General features: G+C 38.9%; 1 protein-coding gene and 1 long non-coding RNA gene across 2 annotated transcripts; both read right to left on the bottom strand.

Annotated features, from left to right (window-relative positions):
* Positions 1-9,465: 9,465 nt before the first annotated feature.
* Positions 9,466-11,296, bottom strand: LOC127610345 (uncharacterized). Its single transcript, XR_007964818.1, has 2 exons — positions 10,840-11,296; positions 9,466-10,565 (listed from the first exon to the last, which is right to left on the bottom strand). It is a non-coding gene; the product is annotated as an uncharacterized LOC127610345 (long non-coding RNA).
* Positions 11,297-11,319: 23 nt separating this feature from the next.
* LOC127610789 (uncharacterized) lies at positions 11,320-19,296 on the bottom strand. Its single transcript, XM_052081231.1, has 14 exons — positions 19,149-19,296; positions 17,487-17,595; positions 16,984-17,146; positions 16,695-16,887; positions 15,928-16,004; positions 15,374-15,451; positions 14,820-14,897; positions 14,254-14,331; positions 13,690-13,767; positions 13,129-13,206; positions 12,565-12,642; positions 12,004-12,081; positions 11,387-11,515; positions 11,320-11,343 (listed from the first exon to the last, which is right to left on the bottom strand). The coding sequence occupies exons 4-14, from the start codon at positions 16,705-16,707 to the stop codon at positions 11,320-11,322; spliced, it is 789 nt and encodes a 262-aa protein (XP_051937191.1). The 5' UTR covers positions 16,708-16,887; positions 16,984-17,146; positions 17,487-17,595; positions 19,149-19,296.
* Between the last annotated feature and the right edge of the window lie 3,161 nt (positions 19,297-22,457).

The raw sequence follows: 22,457 nt of genomic DNA, 5'->3' as shown, positions 1-22,457 counted from the left end.
GACATTAAACATGTCTAGTCAAATTTGTGTATAACTCTTAATCACAAATGAGTCTCAAAAGGCTTCAGTTGTTAAATATTAATGACATTCCTTGATCTCAACCCCACAGGAGAGCAAGAAAAAAAAATCATAAACATTGGCATATTCAAACAAGTTTTGAATACATCCTAATAACTTTTCTTAAATTGTGTTTGGTGCCATCGTGTAGAAATATGCAAACATAACTGAGGTTACAGAGTTTTTTTTTTCATCAAACAACTTTGGTATTATAAATCCATCCTTAGATACTTTTATCATCATACATAAAAAATACAATAGGTATACAATCAGACTTAATATTAAATAATTCCAAAAAGAAATAGAAATATGACATTTCAGCATGTCATTTATTATTCTTTTACAGATGAAGAGCTCAATAAGCATTTACTTAAAAAAAAAAAGATCCTGCACAGTTCAGGAAAGTTTAAAGAAATATCAAGTTGGTATTAGAAATGCTGTTGGTGTCTTTGCAAACTCGCTTGAAAGATGGATATGTTTGATTTACATAAGTAAAGAAATGATTGAGACTGTCACACCAGTGAAGAAATGAGAAGTATATGTGTTCATCTGTGAAGCCATAATGATTGAAATAAGTGAGTCATTATATAATATATATATATATATATATATCAGTCAATATAGATGTCTTGTATGAATTGCTGATATTACCTTTAGATAATTGCAACTTTGCTGCTCTCGAAACAAGGAGCTGAAGAGCAAAATCCCACAACGCTTATTTGATCCATGACTGGACCAACACGGTTCCTGGTTTAATTAGAATCGATATTTAAACAGCCCCTTTTTGTCATGCTGTAAATATTTTCAAATCAATAGTGCCTTATTGTTGAGATTCAGTCATTGTCATCAGCAGGTTTCTATGAAGACGGGCAGTTTCACTGAAGGACAAGTGGACATCCAAGGAAATGTTCATGCGTCACCTTTTGCAAATTTTGCGGTTCAGCTCCTTGCAAGAAAACAGGAAGTTGTGCCCAACGTGCTGAAACATTGAACAGATGCATGGACTGTAAAAAAAGATAACTTGTGAGAAACATCAGTTTAAACTGATGGTAAATGTGGAGAGGGGCGTGGGGTTCACAAGTTAAATTGTCACATTGCAATTATTTTCCACACGAGGGCGCAAAGTGGAGTACAAGTTTTCTTCCTTTGGTCTCAGGGGTCTTGGCTTGTCTGACAGAAGAGAGCAATGAGCCAACGAACCATTTTATGCACAACCGAAAGTAAAAAAAAAGTATTATCATATTTTAACAATAGCATCTTCCAAGATGAATTTTTCAAGTTCTGTGATGAACATTTTTTTTTTTTGTGCGAGAGACAAAGAGCAATCATTTTCATGGTAGTTTTACTACTAGATCGTGTGGGGACAACTCACACGTTTACACTCACTCAACATATTTGAGTGCTTGTAACTCAGCCCCGAGAAAAAAATATGAAAATGACATGAATGCTAAAAATATACCTGAGACTCTGGTCTTTTATCTGGCACACATTTGATGATACACATAGGATGTATAGATTCCAAAAAATATGTAATATGTATGCATCAAACTGCAGTCTTCCTTATTGAAGCAGTGATTTTTTTTGTGTTAATTAAAGTGATTAAAAAATGTATATGCATTACAATTTTTTTTTTAATTAGTAAATTTACAATATAAATATCCCCTACTGAAACATTGTGTTGCCGGTCTGAAAAGGAATTGCAAGCATAAGCTATATCGAAAATATTGTACGTACTGAATTGTAGTGCGTCTGTACATGCATGTGCAAGAGGTGGGGCTTAGTGTGGGTGTGTGGGGGGGGGGCATGCTAGGAGCATGTGTTTGTGGATGTGAGCTGTGGCTGACAGCAGCCCCGTTGTGAGTGTGGTCGGTGTGTGTGTGTGTTTTTTTTTTTTTACTGTTATAAAATAATAAAGGACTGAAAAGTCCTTTGGCAACCGTGGCTCTCCTTTCCAACATGTGAGGGCATCCCAGTCAGTGTACACTGTAAAAAGCAGTACAATGAACCTCCCCAAGCACCGATTTGCGAGGCCAAAGTACCCGACCGAGCCTTGCGACAAACTCGCACTGACCCAAAACGTTATGTTTTTGCCTGTAGATGCCACAAGATGGCGACAAAGCACTTTTCTGAGACACAGCCATGGCCCGACTAAATGAAACTCCTCCCCTCACTTCAACATGGTTCATTGGCCCCAAGATGCCCCAAAATGAGCAGCAAATACTTTTTCATTAATTAACCAAGGAAAATGTGCAAATTAACAAATGCGTAATGGCATACATACGGGGTTCACGTTAGGCCCATATTGCCTCATTCAACAAAGATTATCAGGCATCAAAATATTTCCATATTGTTTTCCCAGACACTGGCGCTTACGTTTTATCACAAGAAAGGCCTTCTGTTATGGCGTCTACTCCGTAAAGAAATGAGACCGGAATGCTGCGTTGCAGTCAGTCGGGGACACGATGCAAATGAATGATGTCAATCAGCACCGAAAGTTTACCGACCGCAAGTATCCCTGGGGGCACTATTTTCTCACACGTTATCACACATCGCTTTAATGTATCTCAGCTTGCTGCTAATGTCTGGCCCCGCTCAGTGGTGGGAAGTACCGAAGTACAAATATTTAGTTATTAATCGAGTGTTCGATTGTCTGAGTTGTCAGAGTACTGCTTAATTCTCCTCTCCACTTTTAAACACATTCAAATATAAATATCAGTATACCTTTTATGTATCAAGTACAACTTTATTGTCAAATGTGCTGTATGTGTAACGTACAGCACAGATGAAATTTCCTCTTAAACAGACAACAAGAGGAGCCGCTGCGGGTGCCTATATATATATATATATGTGTACATATGTATATGTATGTGTGTGTGTGTGTGTGTATATATATATATATATATATATATATATATATATATATACACACTTGTCAGTATAGGATCATTTTTAATTTGTATTTTTACACTCGAGTACATTTCAGAGTCTGTCCTTTTATTTTCCATGATGACTTAATTAAATGAAGTAGATTAGAATTTGTTTTTTGTCTCACAAGAGTCCAAATCTGTTGCAACGTCTATTGGATAGCGGCATGTATTTTTAGCGCGGCTCTTGCAGATTAGCGAGCGTTGTCTTCTGATGACCTTTTGATTCGGGAGATAGCTGATTGCGGCAATGGCAGTGAAGTCGGTTGCCACGGCGATAGAGAATCGACTCACTCACGTTGACGTGCATGTATGACACACACACATGCGCACACACACACACACACAGACAAATATTTGGCTCCTTGGTCATCTTGTTTCTCTTTACCCTTAATAGCAGTGCCTTTCTTTGTCTTTTTTATTTTACTCGTTGAACTTTTTTGATATTTGGCAGCTATAAAGCACAACTTTCAATGTCATTCTCTCACCCTGAAATTTGGAAACTTTTTCCAAACGTGACCCAAAGTACACACATACTACACAAAGCCAAGTCTGAAGCAATGTGTGTGTGTGTTTGTGTGATGGGGAGGGGGTATAATAGGTCCAAGTAAGCCCACTTTTAGGAACAAATAATAATCTCTCACTTTGAGCTGCTTCAAATACCACAGTGCATAAGTAGCCAAATAATTACTGTAAATACCCAAATACTGAATCTGCCCTCATTTTTTCTCAAGCACATCAGGTTTTAATAATGATATGATTATAATAATATGTATGTTATGATAAAAACAATCATCATCATCCATGTTATGTGGTAATATATTTAGTCATATTTAATCAAATATTTGATTAAAATTTGCCGCTGACCACTGCCATTTTCCATTTTAATTACCCGCTCGGTGCTTTACATTGATTTTCTTTTTCAATCCAAAAATGTCAATGATTTCATTATTAAAATCCATTACAAAAATCAACAATCTGCACATTTCCTGCTTCAATACATTGGCGAGGGGGAAGAGAGGCGTCGCCTCCAGCGATTGCGCACACTCACATAAACTGCTGTGGTTGGAACCTGTCATGTTGTTTGTTTGCCCTATAAGTCGCCAATATGTGTTATATCACATATGTACTGTACATCAGTCAACAGTGTGTCTAATATATTTAATGAAGTAGTCAGTGTTGTCATACTCGACTTTGTGCGTAGAACACTCTTTGAAAGCCACAGAACCTCTCAGTTTTGTTTCTCACAAGCTGTCACAATATAGCAGCACTTAGTCAAGGGGCGTTTCATACATTGTCTTTCAGTTGTTCTTGTTTTTAAATGAAAAAAATAAAGGTGTGCTCCAACCACACTTTGCTCTGTCAAAATATCGCATATTTTCTTGAAGTTGCTATGCTTTACATCTAACATGCTGACAGCACTTGGTAGCTCCTTCAGCCAGAGACTGTTACACCCGCGCTGCAAGAAGGAGAGATACCGACGCTCGTTCCTACCGACTGCTGTCAGGCTGATGAATAAAAAATAACAATCATAATAATAATAATAATTAAATGATGTGAAGGAAAATTGTAAATAGTACTGCGATTTATCCATTTTGTGTTCATATTGCATTTAATTGAAAGATGTTTGTTGTTTTTTTCTCTTTCTTCTTTCTACATACATTCTTGCTGCTGGAGGCTGTAAATTTCCCCAGTGTGGGACGAATAAAGGATATCTTATCTTAAGCTAACAGTTTGAGGTTAGTTTGTCTGTTTTTGAGTTTGCTTTAGCAAGCTGGCGTTAAAGTTACTTTCGACATGGTTTTATGGCTTTGGTTTTTGGGACTGAAAAGGAGAAGTACGTTGAATTCATGTGCAGATCCAGTTGATCTCCGAGACTCGCGTCACAAAAATATCATTTTAAGAGTAACCTGTCTTGTTGCTTTTAGTTTGACGTCGGTCGCACAAATGAAAGCCGCTGCAAATGCGAGCAGCATGGCGTGACTCATCTTTTTTTTTTTTTTTTAATATTACTTTCATGTGAGTCATTAATCAGTTGCAAAGAAAAAAAAAGTTACATGCCCTGCAGGAGTTTACAGGAGTTAGCTGAGACCATGCAGACAGGACATGAGGATGCAATGATATGTGCATCATTTGTTGACTTGAAAACAACCAAAGTTGAGCTGTTTTGAATTTCCTGTGAATTTAGAGTTTTCATAAGGCTATATTGTAATATCGCTGTTTGCTTTATGGTGAATTTTTAGTTTGCAGTATACAGGCAACTCCATATTTTGAATTATGTCTCCTGTGTAGCACCGTGTTGTGCCACGTGTTGGATAGCAGTAACTACAAAACAAACTGTAGAAGTAAGAGCAAGAATAGGCAGAGAAGGTCCCCAATAAACCGTGGTCATGGTAAAGACGATCCGGTTGAGACTAGAAATGAAATCATTACTTAGGATCCCGGCGTGTCATGTCACATCACACTTGTCTCATTTATTTTAGTGATTGTGAAGAGAAGTTGTCTAAGACATCATGAAGTGATAAGGGATGGTCCGAATTAAAGCAGCCTGCCAGGATCTACAGTCTTACTTCCTGCACAAAAAAAATAAAGAAATTGTTGGCGAGAAGAAGGTGCAGCTGCTCCCCCGGGCCGTCCCGCACGTCATCCACTGCATCATCACAGACGCCAAAACCAAAGTCATGAATCACAACTGAAAAGAAAATGGCGTGATCACCCCCTACCTCAACATCCTCACCATTCCCTCGACATCTGGACTCTTCTACCCTCTCCAACCAAGCAGCCAGTCACTGGATATGATTACGTTAATTCAATTGAAAACATGTTTTAAAAAAAACATGTATGAATACCGCTGCCCTAAATGTAGTTGTTTATTAATTTGAAGTGTTTATACGCTCATTAACGATGTCAGATTTTTAATACGCCGTTTATTTATTTGACCAAATTACAGACAACAACGGCCCAGGATTGTTTTACTCACTTCGCAGATGGGCGGAGATGAAGAGTTGGAATAATACTAAACATCCTTACTGGTAAAAAAACTGAATAGCTGCCTGTGTGTGTGCGTAGTGTGTGTGTGTGTCATCATTTTGGTAGTTTTGTACTTTCGGTGTTGGATCCAGGCTCCGGCCTTCCAGTATGGAGTTTGCATGTTCTCCCCGTGCCTGGGTGGGTTTTCTCCGGGTACTCCGGTTTCCTCCCACATTCCAAAACTATGCAAGGCAAGCTGATTGAACACTCTAAATTGTCCCTAGGTGAGAGTCTGAGCGTGGATGATAGTTGGACTCGGTGTGCCCTGCGATTGGCTGGCGACCGGTTCAGGGTGTCCGAAGCCGGCTGGGATAAGCTCCAGCACGCCCCGCAACCCTTGTGAGGATAAAGTGGATCAGAACATGGATGTATTTTTTGTAGTTAGTCCTCATCCTCATTGGTTTCATAGGACTCAACTGTTGAAGCACATTTTTGGGAGGGTGAGCAAAGAACTTTGAATTTAGATCCCCCTGTTAGCAATTTGTGCTAGCCGCCATCTGATGGCTGCCGATTGTTATATAAGTGCATTGTCATTACATTCCCGATTGATTTCATTTTGTACTAGTAATGGTGTTTTAATAGGCAGGTATGTGTTGTTTGTCTCTTTAGTGACAGACTGTAGGAGGACTGTTGGTAAGCGACAACACTCCTACACGCAAAGACGCACGCACACACGGTGAGAAGGCAACAAAAGTGTGATTGGTGGTTGCTTCACCTCTCACACTGACTAGACCTACTCACCCATGCATCGTCCGTCTCACATGACACTCATTTCCACCCAAATATCTCCATACCCGCTTGTCCGTCAATCCAATTTTAACAAAACTCCTTTAGTGACTTGCTGCTGAGTTTTCCTCTTCGTTGTAAGCAAGATGTTAAAGCAGCGTGTCCACAACGAGATCCCGTGCCGTTCACTTTATCCAGTTGTTGATCGGTGAAGCATTTCATAGATTTTGGGGAAGTGATTGTTAATGTATTGTCGCAAATTTATTTATTTGCAACCCTTCCACTGTATTTTTGTCCGCAACCCCCCCCCCCCCCCAAAAAAAAAAACATCAGACAATTGCAATGAATGTAAATTATTGCCAAATTTTTGCTATTTGGGGTTGGACCTCTGCGATTGGCTGGCAACTGGTTCAGAGTGTCCCCTGCCTACTGCCCGAAGACAGCTGGGATAGGCTTCAGCACGCCCCGCAACCCTTGTGAGGATAAAACGGATCAGAAAATGGATGGATGAATGGGGTTGGACCTGCCCCATATCCCATGTGAATAGCAGAGGTCCACTGTAAACAGTTTTTGCTTCAATTCATTGGACATTGTTCTGCCCCTAGTGGCAGGGTAATAAACACATACAGTCAAGAGTTTCACAACTGATTCAGTAAACTCTAATATGTCATTTTTTGCAAAAGATAATGAATGTAAGCCTCCGAGAATTATTGTTTTGTCTGTCTACACAGGTTGCTTCACCATCTGTGTTTGAGTCGCCATTGCGTCAAGGGATTACTTTTCGCCTAGCCTGCCTATGGCATTTGCATCGTTTGTTAGCATTAACATGATCCAACTCTATTAAGGCAAAGTTATGTGGTTTTAAATATACAAAAAAAATAATTTATATTTAGTTTAAAAGTAAACTCCAACTGAGAGTGGCACTAAATGGCGTGACCCCCCCCCCCCCCCCCCCAAGAAGAATCTGCCAAACTGCTGCTTGTTGTGAAGTTGAGCTGAGTTCACTGTCACCTTACAGTGCTTGTGTCTTAAATTTTTACTTGCGCGTCAAAGCAAAAATTCAGCCAAATGATGGTTTATATCTTGAGAGGAAGTCGGGTCACTCGTTTGTCAAGGCGTCATTGTACTTGCATCCCAATAAAAATATTTCAAATGGCGCAATAAATTATTTTAATTGCGTGTCAAGGAAATGCAGTCAAACAGTGATGGGACAATTGGATGGATGAGAAGCATCGTTAAGGAATGGAATTTTTGTCTGCTTCCCCCACAACAGCTTTTGTTGGGTTTTTAGGAACGTCGCTGCGTTTGTGTGACTGCAAATTCTGGTTGCAAACAGGAAACGGTTTCCTGTGTCAAAACCCACACACTGGAAACTGGGGTGGTGATGAGGGGGGTTGGTGGATAAGGGGGATTGAGTGGTGAATTCACACACACGCTGGTCCTCAGTTCATTTCAACCCTTTGTGCAATTTCTGCGTAAATGGGCTGAAAGTGTTCACTCTTATCGACAGCATTCGATGCTTTTGTGTTTTCGGGGAGTTTTGTTTTGTGGTGGCTATGGCTTGAAGCGCTGGAAACATGGTTAAATTTAGCAGCGACCACTCAATTCTGGCCTGACCAATTTGCGGCCTAAATGGGCTGCAGATGTACACTAGGATTTATTATTGCAGATCAAATTTTTTTTGGCGCTCTTATGTTGCACTGTATTCTGGTGCATCTGAGTCATAATTAGATTTGTCAGTAATCAGTTCATTCAGGTCTGACTGGTTTGCTGCCTAAATGGGCTACAGATGTGCACCTCACTGGATTATTATCCATTTTACCAATTTGTATTTTGGGAATTGTGTTTTCCATGTTTTATCTTGGAGTCCAAGCATTGGAGTCATATTTCAATTTAGCTACTGCCAGAGAAGGTTCACTTAATTGAGTCCTCAACAGTGAGTTGCCTAAATGGGCATCAGAGTTGTACCGAAGTGGATTATCATGCAGTTATCTTTAGTTTTGTAGTTGTGGCTATGATCTGACGCATTTTTGCCGTGATTAGATTAGATTGGTAGCGACCAGCAGAGGGTGCAATTAATTCAGGCCCGTCTAGTTTACCAATTAAATGGGCTTCATAGCTACACCAGTGTGGAACATGCTTCTAACGTGTGTGTTTTGGGATTTTAGTTATGTTGACATTGTTTCAGAGGGCGCACTTAGGTTTCAGGGTGTACAATTAGTTCAGACCTGACCAGTTAGCTGCCTAAATGGGCATTTCACCAAAGTAGAAAATCATCCATGTAAGCTTTATTTTTTTATGGGGGGTTGCGGGGGATTGTTTTTGGCTATATTTTTGGGCAAAAATTAGATTGGGCAGCACTTAATTGAAGCCCAACTAATTAGCTGCCTAAATGGGCTGCAAAGGTAAACCAGAGTGGAACATGCCTCTTAAGTTTTATGTTGTCAAAGCATTTGAGTCATGATTACATTTGGCAACTTTACATTAATTAACATCAGTTTGATGCCTAAATGGGCTGCAGAGACACAATTTGATGATCAATTTTGACTCTGATGCTGAGCCTCCGCACAACCTTTCTGTTACTCGTAGTAGTCAAATTTCATTGTCTCACTGCAGTGGGCAAAAAAAAAACGAAAACAAAACACTTTCGTATCTTCTGCACCCTGAAAGTAATGAAAGCTGTTGTCGGGTGACTCAATCCGTTCGCGCTGTTGAGCGAGACCACATGCACACACACACACACACACACACACACACACACACACACACACACACACACACACACACACACACACACACACACACACACACACACACACACACACACACACACACACACACACACACACACACACACACAGACCGGTTTATGTGATTTGTGGGGACTACTTTTTAGTTCATCACTTTCGGGGACCACCCTTTCTAAATGACATAGAGCTCTGCAAAAAATCAGGGATACACAAGGTGGTGGTGTTAGCTTATAAACACCTTTAAATATCAGAATTTATGAAGTCATGTGGTTGGACCATGTCATATGGGGACTTCAGAAAAGTCCAGTTTACATGCCTTATGAGGACTTAATTTAAATATATTTAAATGTATTTACATAATTCACACAGGATCTATACCAAGTACATGTGATTACTGGGGACCTCACACAAAGTGCATTACTCATCAAAAATGGCAAGCATCTGAACCCAACTGTCAAATGAAAGTCAATTCATTTGAATAATAATCGTTGAAATAATCTATTTTGATATATTTTGTTTGTTAAATGTCATGTGACTCGAATATGTCTGCTTCAGAGAATGGAAGACATTTCTGGCATGTTGTTGCAATCAAAGATCCAGCCAAATTCAAATGAACAGGTTCAATGTCAGGCTTGCCCAGAGCTTGCTGATGATCTGATCATTTGAATCAGGTGTGTTGCAACAGGGAGACTTGGAAAACATGCAGGGCAGCGGCCCTCCAGGACCAGAGTTTGACACCTATGGTCTACCTTAAACAAACATCAAACAAACTGTTGACATTGTTTTAAAATACATTCAAAGTGAAATATCCATAATGAAAATAAAAGTGCCTCAACAGATTGATTGAAAACTTATTTGTGCTGCAATTTCTTTTTGGCAGCCGAAATGCGGTTATAAACATAATACTTGAGGGTTTGCCAGTCTCGTGTTTTAAGGGCTTCTGGTTCAGCCCTTAAACATCTTTCGCAATCCATTTTTCCTGGGACGCAAAAAGATTTGATGAGTCCCATCATGTGCCTTTCCACCGCCTTTATTTCGCTTTCCTGCCAGGGAGTTCTCTTCCTCTTTCCTAGAAGTACTGAGAAAAAAAATAGTTTTATTATTGAAAGTCAAGGAGAGTAGATGATTAAATTCCAATCTAAACACATTGAACATTTTGCTGTTCAATGAGCAACAGAAGCTGCGCTGTTGCATCATTTCACAACATTTTCAGAACAAATGTACCATTCAGAGATGACTTTAAAATGCACATGAAAAGGAGATAATCATGTCTCAGCGATAAATTACATTTATGTCTTAATTTGGACAGTGACAGTACATTTTCTTAAAAGCAGCATGATTTCTCAGTTTACCTTTGAAGGAAGATCTCTTGGCAGGAATACTTGATGGAATTTCATCATCATCTGATGATGGCCTGTCTTTATTTGAAAATGGTGTCCGTCTCTTGGGTGTTAATTGGCACGGATTATCATTCTCACTTCTTTCTCCTATGGAAAAAGATTTTTCCAAATTGTGATTACACTTATAGAAAACTGAAGCTTTATCACTTTCATTTTTTAACTTTTTCTTAGTCTTTAGAAAGTTCAACCAGTTACGATTAATTTCTAAATGTATCTCAGTGTTCCATTCATTCATTCTCTTCCGTTTATCCAATGTCGGGTCACGGGGGCAGCAACTAAAGCAGGGAAGTTCAGACTTCACCCTCCCAAACAACTCCAGCTCTTGCTGGTGATCCTGAGGCATTCCCAAGCCAGCTGAGAGACAGACTTTTCAGCTTGTCCTGGGTCATCTTCAGGGGACTCTGATCAGTGGGACATGCCCGAAACACCTTTTCATGGAGGCGTCCCGGTGGCATCCTAAACAGATGGCTGAGCCACTTCCTCTGGCTCTTCTCAATGCGGAGGAGCAGCGGCTTGACTCCGAGCCCTGCTTGGATGACAGAGCTTTTTTTTTTTTTTTTTTGCTTGGACCAGCAGTATCACAACAGGGTTCAAGTAAAGTCGCCTCTTTGGGTGTTGTCTTGGTCATCTGGAATACAATTCGGAAAAAAAAATTGGAGGATATGATAGAACACATACTGAGCCTCAAGTAAACCATCTAAATATAGATGCACAAGTTATCTGAGAGAAGAACTTTATCCTGTAAAACCGTGTTTGATATGTTTTAAAATCAAAGTCATTGTGGGGACATTCGTGTAAACGCTTTGTCAGTTGTTTATGGGGACCATATTGAAACTCTTGACACAGTTTCCACCCCTCACACAAACTTAGTCAACGAGTGGTGTGGGGACACCGTGACTGTCCACAAAAGAGAAATTACTACAAAAGACGAAATCCCTGTGATAAATTCAATCTTCCTAATACAGTCTACTAACACTAACCTTCCTAATGCATTATGTGAAATTGCCTGTTGTGCCTAACTATAGTACTTTATCATGAAAATTACTGTCCGTCATCACGAATGCACAGTTATAGAGATACCAAATGGAATAAATCGTTGAATGGAAATGAATATACCTGATGTATTTTGCTTGGACCAGCAGTATCACAACAGGGTTCAAGTAAAGTCGCCTCTTTGGGTGTTGTCTTAGTCATCTGGAATACAATTCAGAAAACAAAATTGGAGGATATGATAGAACATATACTGAGCCTCAAGTAAACCATCTAAATATAGATGCACAAATTATCTGATAGAACTTTATCCTGTAAGACTGTGTTTGATACGTTTTAAAATCAAAGTCATTGTGGGGACATTCGTGTAAACGCTTTGTCAGTTGTTTATGGGGACCATATTGAAACACTTGACAGTTTCCACCCCTCACACAAACTTAGTCAACGAGTGGTGTGGGGACACCGTGAGTGTCCACAAAAGAGAAATTACTACAAAAGACGATAATCCCTGTGACAAATTCAATCTACCCAATATAGTCTACTAACACTAACCTTCCGAATGCATTATGTGAAATTGCCTGTTGTGCGTAAGTACAGTACTTTATCATGAAAATTACTGTACATCATCACGAATGCACAGTTATAGCGATACCAAATGGAATAAATCATTGGATGGATATGAAATACCTGATGTATATTGCTTGGACCAGCACTATCACAACAGGGTTCAGGTAAAGTCGCCTCTTTGGGTGTTGTCTTGGTCATCTGGAATACAATTCGGAAAACAAAATTGGAGAATATGATAGAACACACACTGAGCCTCAAGTAAACCATCTAAATATAGATGCACAAATTATCTGAGAGAAGAAGTTTATCCTGTAAAACTGTTTGATGTGTTTTAAAATCAAAGTCATTGTGGGGACATTCGTGTAAACGCTTTGTCAGTTGTTTATGGGGACCATACTAAAACTCTTGACACAGTTTCTACCCCTCACACAAACTTAGTCAACGAGTGGTGTGGGGACACCGTGAGCGTCCACAAAAGAGAAATTACTACAAAAGACGAAAATCCCTGTGACAAATTCAATCTTCCTAATATAGTCTACCAACACTAACCGACCTAATGCATTGTATGAAATTGCCTGTTGTGCGCAAGTACAGTACTTTATCATGAAATTACTGTACATCATCTCGAATGCACAGTTATAGAGATACCAAATGGAATGAATCATTGGATAGATATGAATATACCTGATGTATGTTGCTTGGACCAGCACTATCACAACAGAGTTCAAGTAAAGTCGCCTCTTTGGGTGTTGTCTTAGTCATCTGGAATACAATTCAGAAAACAAAATTGGAGGATATGATAGAACATATACTGAGCCTCAAGTAAACCATCTAAATATAGATGCACAAATTATCTGATAGAACTTTATCCTGTAAGACTGTGTTTGATACGTTTTAAAATCAAAGTCATTGTGGGGACATTCGTGTAAACGCTTTGTCAGTTGTTTATGGGGACCATATTGAAACACTTGACAGTTTCCACCCCTCACACAAACTTAGTCAACGAGTGGTGTGGGGACACCGTGAGTGTCCACAAAAGAGAAATTACTACAAAAGACGAAATCCCTGTGATAAATTCAATCTTCCTAATACAGTCTACTAACACTAACCTTCCTAATGCATTATGTGAAATTGCCTGTTGTGCGTAACTATAGTACTTTATCATGAAAATTACTGTCCATCATCACGAATGCACAGTTATAGAGATACCAAATGGAATAAATCGTTGAATGGAAATGAATATACCTGATGTATTTTGCTTGGACCAGCAGTATCACAACAGGGTTCAAGTAAAGTCGCCTCTTTGGGTGTTGTCTTAGTCATCTGGAATACAATTCGGAAAACAAAATTGGAGGATATGATAGAACATATACTGAGCCTCAAGTAAACCATCTAAATATAGATGCACAAATTATCTGATAGAACTTTATCCTGTAAGACTGTGTTTGATATGTTTTAAAATCAAAGTCATTGTGGGGACATTCGTGTAAACGCTTTGTCAGTTGTTTATGGGGACCATATTGAAACTCTTGACACAGTTTCCACCCCTCACACAAACTTAGTCAACGAGTGGTGTGGGGACACCGTGAGCGTCCACAAAAGACAAATTACTACAAAAGACGAAAATCCCTGTGACAAATTCAATCTTCCTAATATAGTCTACCAACACTAACCGACCTAATGCATTGTATGAAATTGCCTGTTGTGTGCAAGTACAGTACTTTATCATGAAAATTACTGTACATCATCTCGAATGCACAGTTATAGAGATACCAAATGGAATGAATCATTGGATAGATATGAATATACCTGATGTATGTTGCTTGGACCAGCACTATCACAACAGAGTTCATGTAAAGTCGCCTCTTTCGGTGTTGTCTTAGTCATCTGGAATACAATTCGGAAAACAAAATTGGAGGATATGATAGAACACATACTGAGCCTCAAGTAAACCATCTAAATATAGATGCACAAATTATCTGAGAGAAGAACTTTATCCTGTAAAACTGTGTTTGATATGTTTTAAAATCAAAGTCATTGTGGGGACATTCGTGTAAACGCTTTGTCAGTTGTTTATGGGGACCATATTGAAACTCTTGACACAGTTTCCACCCCTCACACAAACTTAGTCAACGAGTGGTGTGGGGACACCGTGAGCGTCCACAAAAGAGAAATTACTACAAAAGACGAAAATCCCTGTGACAAATTCAATCTTCCTAATATAGTCTACCAACACTAACCGACCTAATGCATTGTATGAAATTGCCTGTTGTGTGCAAGTACAGTACTTTATCATGAAAATTACTGTCCATCATCACAAATGCACAGATATAGAGATACCAAATATCATGAAACAGTGATGGATATGACTATACCTGGTGAATGTTGCCTGGACCAGCAGTATCGCAACAGTTTTCTTGTAAAGTAGTCTCATTGGGTATTGTCTTGGTCATCTGAAATACAATTAGGAAAACAAAATTGGACAATATGATAGAACAAACCAAACTGAGCCTCAAGTAAACGGTCTAAAATTTAGATGCACAAATCTGAGAGAACAACGTCATCTTTTAAAACTGTGTTTTCTACATGTTAAACTCAAAAACATTGTGGGGACATTCTTGTTAACACTTTGTCAGTTCTTCCCCGCTTGGACACTGTTTTTTCTCCCCTCACACACACTTGGTAAACGTGTCCTATGGGGACACCGTGAGGGTCCAGAAAAGAGACATAACTCCAGAACATAATGATCTCTGTGTCAAATTAAAACGACCTAAAATAGTCCGCTCGCATTAGCCTTTCCAATGCATTATGTGAAATTGCCTGTTGTGCATACATACAGTACTTTATCATGAAAATTACTGTCCATCATCACAAATGCACAGATATAGAGATACCAAATATCATGAAACAGTGATGGATATGACTATACCTGGTGTATGTTGCTTGGACCAGCAGTATCGCAACAGTTTTCTCTTAAAGTAGTCTCATTGGGTATTGTCTTGGTCATCTGAAATACAATTAGGAAAACAAAATTGGGCAATATGATAGAACAAACCAAACTGAGCCTCAAGTAAACGGTCTAAAATTTAGATGCACAAATCTGAGAGAACAACGTCATCTTTTAAAACTGTGTTTTCTACATGTTAAACTCAAAAACATTGTGGGGACATTCTTGTTAACACTTTGTCAGTTCTTCCCCGCTTGGACACTGTTTTTTCTCCCCTCACACACACTTGGTAAACGTGTCCTATGGGGACACCGTGAGGGTCCAGAAAAGAGACATAGCTCCAGAACATAATGATCTCTGTGTCAAATTAAAACGACCTAAAATAGTCCGCTCGCATTAGCCTTTCCAATGCATTATGTGAAATTGCCTGTTGTGCATACATACAGTACTTTATCATGAAAATTACTATCCATCATCCCAAATGCACAGATATAGAGATACCAAATATCATGAAACAGTGATGGATATGACTTTACCTGGTGTATGTTGCATCTGACTCTGAGGCAGTACAGAGGGTTGAGGAGCCACATCTGTGACTGTAAAGGCTGGTCATCTAGAAAGACAGTCAACAATGATAGAGATTCAGAATATTATTTATGAATAGGCCAATAGCCCATCTCATCAAGTTATGCAGGATTGTTATTTGCAACTCTGAAGAACTTGGATCAGATCTACAATTTGCAAGGCAGGTGGAAAACTTCTGGTAAATTTAGTCATCCATAAAGACATTTTTTTTTTCTGAGAGATAAATCATTGATCGTGCAGCACTTAACTTTCTAAAGTATTTTAGAAATTGAATTGGCACTTGCTTTGAGTTTAGGTTTCAGAAAATAATTATTTGAAATGTGTACCAACCTATTCCATACACCTGCCATAAATGATCATTTTGATCCATGCATCCATCCATTTTCTAATTAGTCTATCCTCATAAAGGTTGGTAGCATGCAGGAGCCTATCCCAGCTGTCTTTGGACAGGGTGTACCCCGCCTGGATACACCCTGAACTGGTTGCCAGCCAATCGCAGGGCACAGATAGACAACACCCATTTACGCTCACACTCACACCGAGAGACAATTTAGAGTACTCCATTCACCTGCTAAGCATGCGTTTTGGAATGTGGGTGGAAATGGGAAAATTTGATTCACAATACTTCGAGTAAGATTCTACTATTCTGATTCTTTCAAAAGTTACTTCCATCCTTATTACACAGAGCCATTCTTTATAATCTGCAATGTATACATACTTGTGTTCTCCATGGGCAGTCTTCGCCACCATAATCATCGGTCATTTCTTCTCCCTCTTGAATGTCATTGAAAGCAAACAAACATAGGTGTGGCACACCATCCACATCAATCCTTTTCATCTGGCAATTTGGCCTCCTGTGTTCATCATTCACTGGTCGCCCAAATGACTCATCTTCTTGTGAAGCATCATTGCTTAACAAATATGTGAAAAAGAACAACATGAGATCATTATCACAATATTCTGATATTGTCTATAGTGGTGCAGAATAGGTGGATAATAAGTCTTACCACCATGTTTTCCCTCTCCACTTGAATGCAAACATAAACGCAGCACATGATTGGTGGTAAACTCATCTTCTGCTCTAGTATTCTGCATCATTTATCATATATCCCCGATATTCAGCAACAAATTGTCCTCTGCCGATTGTACTCTTTGCAAATATTTCACATCCTGTAGCAGACAGCAACAATAGTTTTTAGGGGGAAAAAACGGGCTTTGCAATCTAGTCTTCCATTATTGAGAGGTCCATGGTAATTTAGAAAACATATCTTGTCGAATAAAATTGGTTTTATTTGTTCGGTTTCACATGGTGTTCTTCTACTGAAGTAAGACAAAACACGGAATTAATTATTTATATAACGGCTTGTTTACAAACTGAGTCGGAAACTGGAAAAATAAACTCAGGGTTCATATTTAGTGTTCATCTGATAATAACTGTATATGTTTTATCTACAGTATATGCCATATTATGTAATAATTCCGCAGCATATAAATTCAGACAACGCCTTACCTTTGACTGCATTTATGTACCTCGCACACAATTTGCCTGTTTTGTTGGTCCTTAATGAAATGTGACGAATGGCGTCCTGAAGGGGGCTGACTCTTTGTGGGATTTCAAACTTGAGAGAGAAAAAGAGTTTGCATTGTATTCAGTCAGAATTGATTAATATATCGAACATATAAACGCAATATGAAAGACATGAAAAAAAAACGACAAAGGAAAAAATATCAATACATGTCTTTGTTCAGTACAGTTTATATGCTCAAAGGAAATGGCAATAAGTAGAACATTTGTCTGGTTGTACACCTTGATCTTGATAAATTTAGGGAGTTAGCTTCAACTTGTTTGATTGGAAATTGTTGAACTGTGCATATTAATATTATACAATTAAGTTACTTTTATAGTGTTTTCACAACAGCTGTAGCTGTCATCTAAATAGCTTTTCAACCATTTATGTGCCAAACATCTGATACCAGGGGTGCCCAACCTTTTTTGACTGAAGATCCGACTTTTGAAGTGACCAAACACCCACTATTGAACTGATCGCGAGCATGCAAGCATACACACATTGATTGATTCTTCCACAATTTCCATTATTGCCATAGATGTTGCCCTTTTCTCTCTGAAACCGTATTGATATTTGCAGATTACATTATGCTTTGCAATACATTTGTAAAGTTTGTCTGCAAATAGTTGTTCTACAATTTTTGCCGGAAAAATATTGGTCTGTAATTTGTAAATAAGTGCTTCTCTCCGCTCTTGTAAATCGGAATAACTTTTGCGGTTTCCAGTTTTGATGGGAAAACACTAGTTTTGAAAGACGGGTTAAATAAATGTGGGAGGTTGCACAATATATTTTTTAATACTTTTTATTAATGCCATATCAACATTAAAATAGTCAGTATACCTTTTTTTTAGTGTTGAAACAATTTCCATACATTCATTTTCTAAACTGCTTATTCTTACAAGGGTTGCAGGCATGCTGGAGCCTGTCTTTAACAATATTAAATACTAAATTTACAGAACTAAGGAACATAGTGCAGGAATTGTTCTTTATATAGTTATTAATTTCGTATTCTTTGAATCTGGAATGTCACACAATTAGAAATATTATTGTTTCACAAACAGTGTGCGTGCCCTCCATGTATTAGATTATCACTGCTCATCTCACTTTACGAAATCGATACATTAGCTGAAGTGCTTAAACTTTTAATTGTTCATAAACTCCATCATTATAATTAATGGGTAGAAAGAGCAGCGAGACCAGGCAGTGGCGTTTGAGTGTTTAGCATTTAGCTTTAGCTTAGCCGTAGCCGATCTCGGTAGCTCACGTTTTGTTTAGCTTGTCTCCATTACCTACGCTACTTGCTATACTCGACAAAAATCCACGACGGTTTCACTAGTCGCGCTAGTGCGTAATGAATTTTGAAACTGCGGTTAAAAAAAGTTAAAAAGGAATAGTCACCGCTCGTTCGTCAACACATTTGAGTGTTTAGCATTTACCTTTAGCCTAGCCGTAGCCGATCTCGGTAGCTCACGTTTTGTTTAGCTTGTCTCCATTACCTACGCTACTTGCTATACTCGACAAAATCCCACGCCGGTTTCACTAGTCGCGCTAGTGCGTAATGAATTTTGAAACTGCGGTTAAAAAAGTTAAAAAGGAATAGTCACCGCTCGTTCGTCAACACACTCAGTTGTGCTAGCCGTTAGCCGTTAGGCCGCGACTCGGCCATTAGCCCCGAGACGAGCCGAGCCCCGGCTCTCATTCAAGCCTGAGATGCGTGCACCCGAAAAAAAAAACCTCGAGCTTCAATGTAAATGTACAAACTATAATTACTGTATTTTCAGTCGCCAAATAAGTTAATAAACCATAGGGGGAAGCTCTAGCATACAATAGTATGCCAGAGCATACAATAGTAAGCGCTTACTATTGTATGCCAGAGCTTAGTTATTGTTAATACAGTGTTGCTGCGATGCTTGTTAATTCATAGAGAATAGTGACAATATTCTTATTTTAGTATGTACATTTGTAACATTAAACAAATAAATAACTTGTTAATTCATAGAAACTTGCTTACCTTGCATTTTACTTTTGCTTCTTTTGCTGCCATCTTCGAGCTTTGCAGGCTTCTTCTGATGATCACTAATTGAATGATGACCCCCTCCCACTTGTAAAAATCCTTCCATTAGGGGACAAATGGGCGCGGCATATGCAAATTGTGTGTGTGGAGGAGTGAGTGCAATAGCACCGAATAACCATGTGGTGGGCTGCTGAGCACCGTGTACACACACACAATCAGTAAAAATGGTGACTTGTGGGTTTTTGCTAAAAACTTCACAGGCACATTCAGGGCAGCCCTCTGATGCTTTTTATACGTTATTTTTATGGGGACCTGCTTTTTTGTCCCCATAAGAAAAATGGTCCCCAAGACGTGACTGTGTTTCCAATTTTATGTCCCCTCAAAACATGGAAACGAGTGCACACACACACACACACACACACACACACACACACACACACACACACACACACACACACACACACGCACGCACGCAACTTGGCAATGTAATAATACCTCCAATACGTTACAACACAAAGAGAAAAATGGCAAATATTGGACAGCAACTTAATTGTTTTTCTTGTAAGATGAGTTTATTTTTTAAATGAAGGTGATTTAGGACAGTGACTTTGACCTAATTACTGAACTGTCCAATTTTCAATTACATTTGCCTCCAATCATTGTACACTTTTGAATTTCGCCCGTTTCCAGAATCCTATACACGGGCCTCTTCTGTTTTTGTGTGTGCGTGTTTTTTTTTTTTAATGGCAGTGGCTGTATTGTTACTTTGTAGTCATTATTTCTCCTTCATCGCAGAGAAAGCGCAAAAGTCATTATGAGCTCGTCTCGGCTTTGCTTCCTTCGACCTATTTGAAACCCGATCACACACACCCAGCATCCTTCCTCCAGACTTGTCGTCTTTAAGTGGCCTCCACAAAGCACTTCTGTTCTTCCCACATCTTTCTTGTGAATTTTTCTGCCGTCTGTTGTTGAATCATTCTTTGTGCCTGTGTGACATTATGGGGTGGAAAAACGTTCCGGCTCCCTTGCGACGTGACTGAGTTTTTGTGGTGTGCAAATAGTCCCGTCGGCTGCTGTGTGTTGTTGATTTTTATTTTTTATTTATTTTTTTTGTGCGTGTGTGTGCCGCCCAGGCCACGAGCCGGCGTGAAACAAATAAACATTTAAACGCTTGAGGTTGTTTGTTGCATTGAGGAAATAAACACCAAAATAAAATCAAAAATACAATCTCGTATTAATAGTGAAACTGATTCAGTGTGAGACAAGATCTTATTCTGAGATGACTGTGCGATGTTTATTTTTTTTTAAAGCTACGCATGCTTTCGACAAATGTCACCCTTTGTCAAAATACGATCTATAATTTAAGACAATTGCAAATACCCCAAAAATCACACTTAAAAAAAAATCGGATGAATTAATAGTGACAACCACATATTTAATTGCGCCACTTTCCACTTTGCATCTCAATGAAGATTCAAATTCCATCAAATTCTGGAAAAAGGACCTCTCTAAATTGTAGTTTCAAATGATGGCAATATTTATCCAGTGTAAGTCACACACGATATTTATATTGTGGAAGAAAAAAGAATTATTCAGTTATTAATGTTGCAAACATTATGGATTACATTTCTAAAAATAATGTACAGTATTAAATGTTGACATACCCATTTCGTGTTTAAATGTTGAAATCACAATTGATGAATGTCATTTTTTGAGTGCCAATTTTTTGTCCATTTTTAAATTGAGTTTAAATTCCTGCTCCAATTTAAGAAGAAATTAGATTTTAAATGCTCTGATAGTGACAACACATCAGCTTCACATTGCTCATAGTTCACAATTTGGCCAACCCAAAGTTCATTTCTAATCGTTTCAGACTTCCATTCTCATTTGAATTCATAAAATAAGACCTACGTAAATGTTGACAGCATAATTTCTACTTAAGTATTACTTTTCCGATGACGATTTTGCCCAATTGTGCCCTTGTGATCGTCCCGCCACTTCAATTGATTACGTAACTTGTCAACTCTGCACGTGAACCACACTTGCCACTTGAAATCCTCTCTCGCCCCAACTTTGCTCCGAATTGACAATTTAGCCCACAAAGCGTCAAATTGTCATTTGACATGTTAGCTGACTTGCTGTTGTTTTTTTCCCCCCACAAATAAATGCAAAAAGTCAAAGTGAAACCGCGTGCTGCTTACGGAGGAGCGATAATAACAAGCAAAGAACATGAGGGGAAATTTCTTCTTTTCTCTGACAACCCACTCACTTTCGACTGGAACGAAAAAGAAGAGAGACACACGCACACACACAAAAAAACAACCCACACCACATTTTAACCTTTTCGGCGACAACAGGCAAAAGGATTAATTTACAGCGTGCGCGTATGCGTGCCAGGCGGCGTGTTTCCTTACCGCTGCACATGCATCAATTTCATATTGACAAAAAGCTGCCGTGTGACTTTCAAAATGACACCTGCGCGCAATATTGACAGTATTCACATGCACGGCGAAGGTGAAACGTGATTATGTTCCAATTCGGAATTGCAAAAAAAAAAAAAAAAAAAATCAAAGTGAAACTTTGTCCTGTCATCTTATAGACGTGGTGACGCATTCTGATGTTGCACATTATGTATGGTTTTATATTCTGATTGATTGTGCGTGCGCGTGCGCGTGTGTGCGGTTGACTTGATTTCACATTGCGTATTTGGATTGACGCCGCCAGATTGAAATGTTGGCATAATTAATAATTGGCGTGCTAATAGACTGTTGTTCCTGATTTGAGCGTGTACTTTTCTATTTTATACACGTGAGTGCATACACGTGTAGCGCCAGTGGTTGTTTATTTCTGTCTGCGCTCTTTTTGTGTGTGTGTGCGTGTGTGTGCATACTTCTGCAAT

This window comes from Hippocampus zosterae, chromosome 11 (genome assembly GCF_025434085.1).
Source record: "Hippocampus zosterae strain Florida chromosome 11, ASM2543408v3, whole genome shotgun sequence".
Lineage (NCBI taxonomy): Eukaryota > Metazoa > Chordata > Actinopteri > Syngnathiformes > Syngnathidae > Hippocampus > Hippocampus zosterae.
The sequence above is the reverse complement of the archived record's forward strand: the minus strand, read 5'-3'. Positions and strand labels throughout refer to the sequence as shown.

Bases quoted from the DNA above. Each gene is read 5' to 3' on its own strand.
- LOC127610789 (XM_052081231.1), bottom strand. The intron at 13,768-14,253 runs GTATATTCATAT...ATTGTATTCCAG, and splicing joins GTCCAAGCAACATACATCAG to ATGACTAAGACAACACCCAA. The intron at 12,643-13,128 runs GTATATTCATAT...ATTGTATTCCAG, and splicing joins GTCCAAGCAACATACATCAG to ATGACCAAGACAACACCCAA.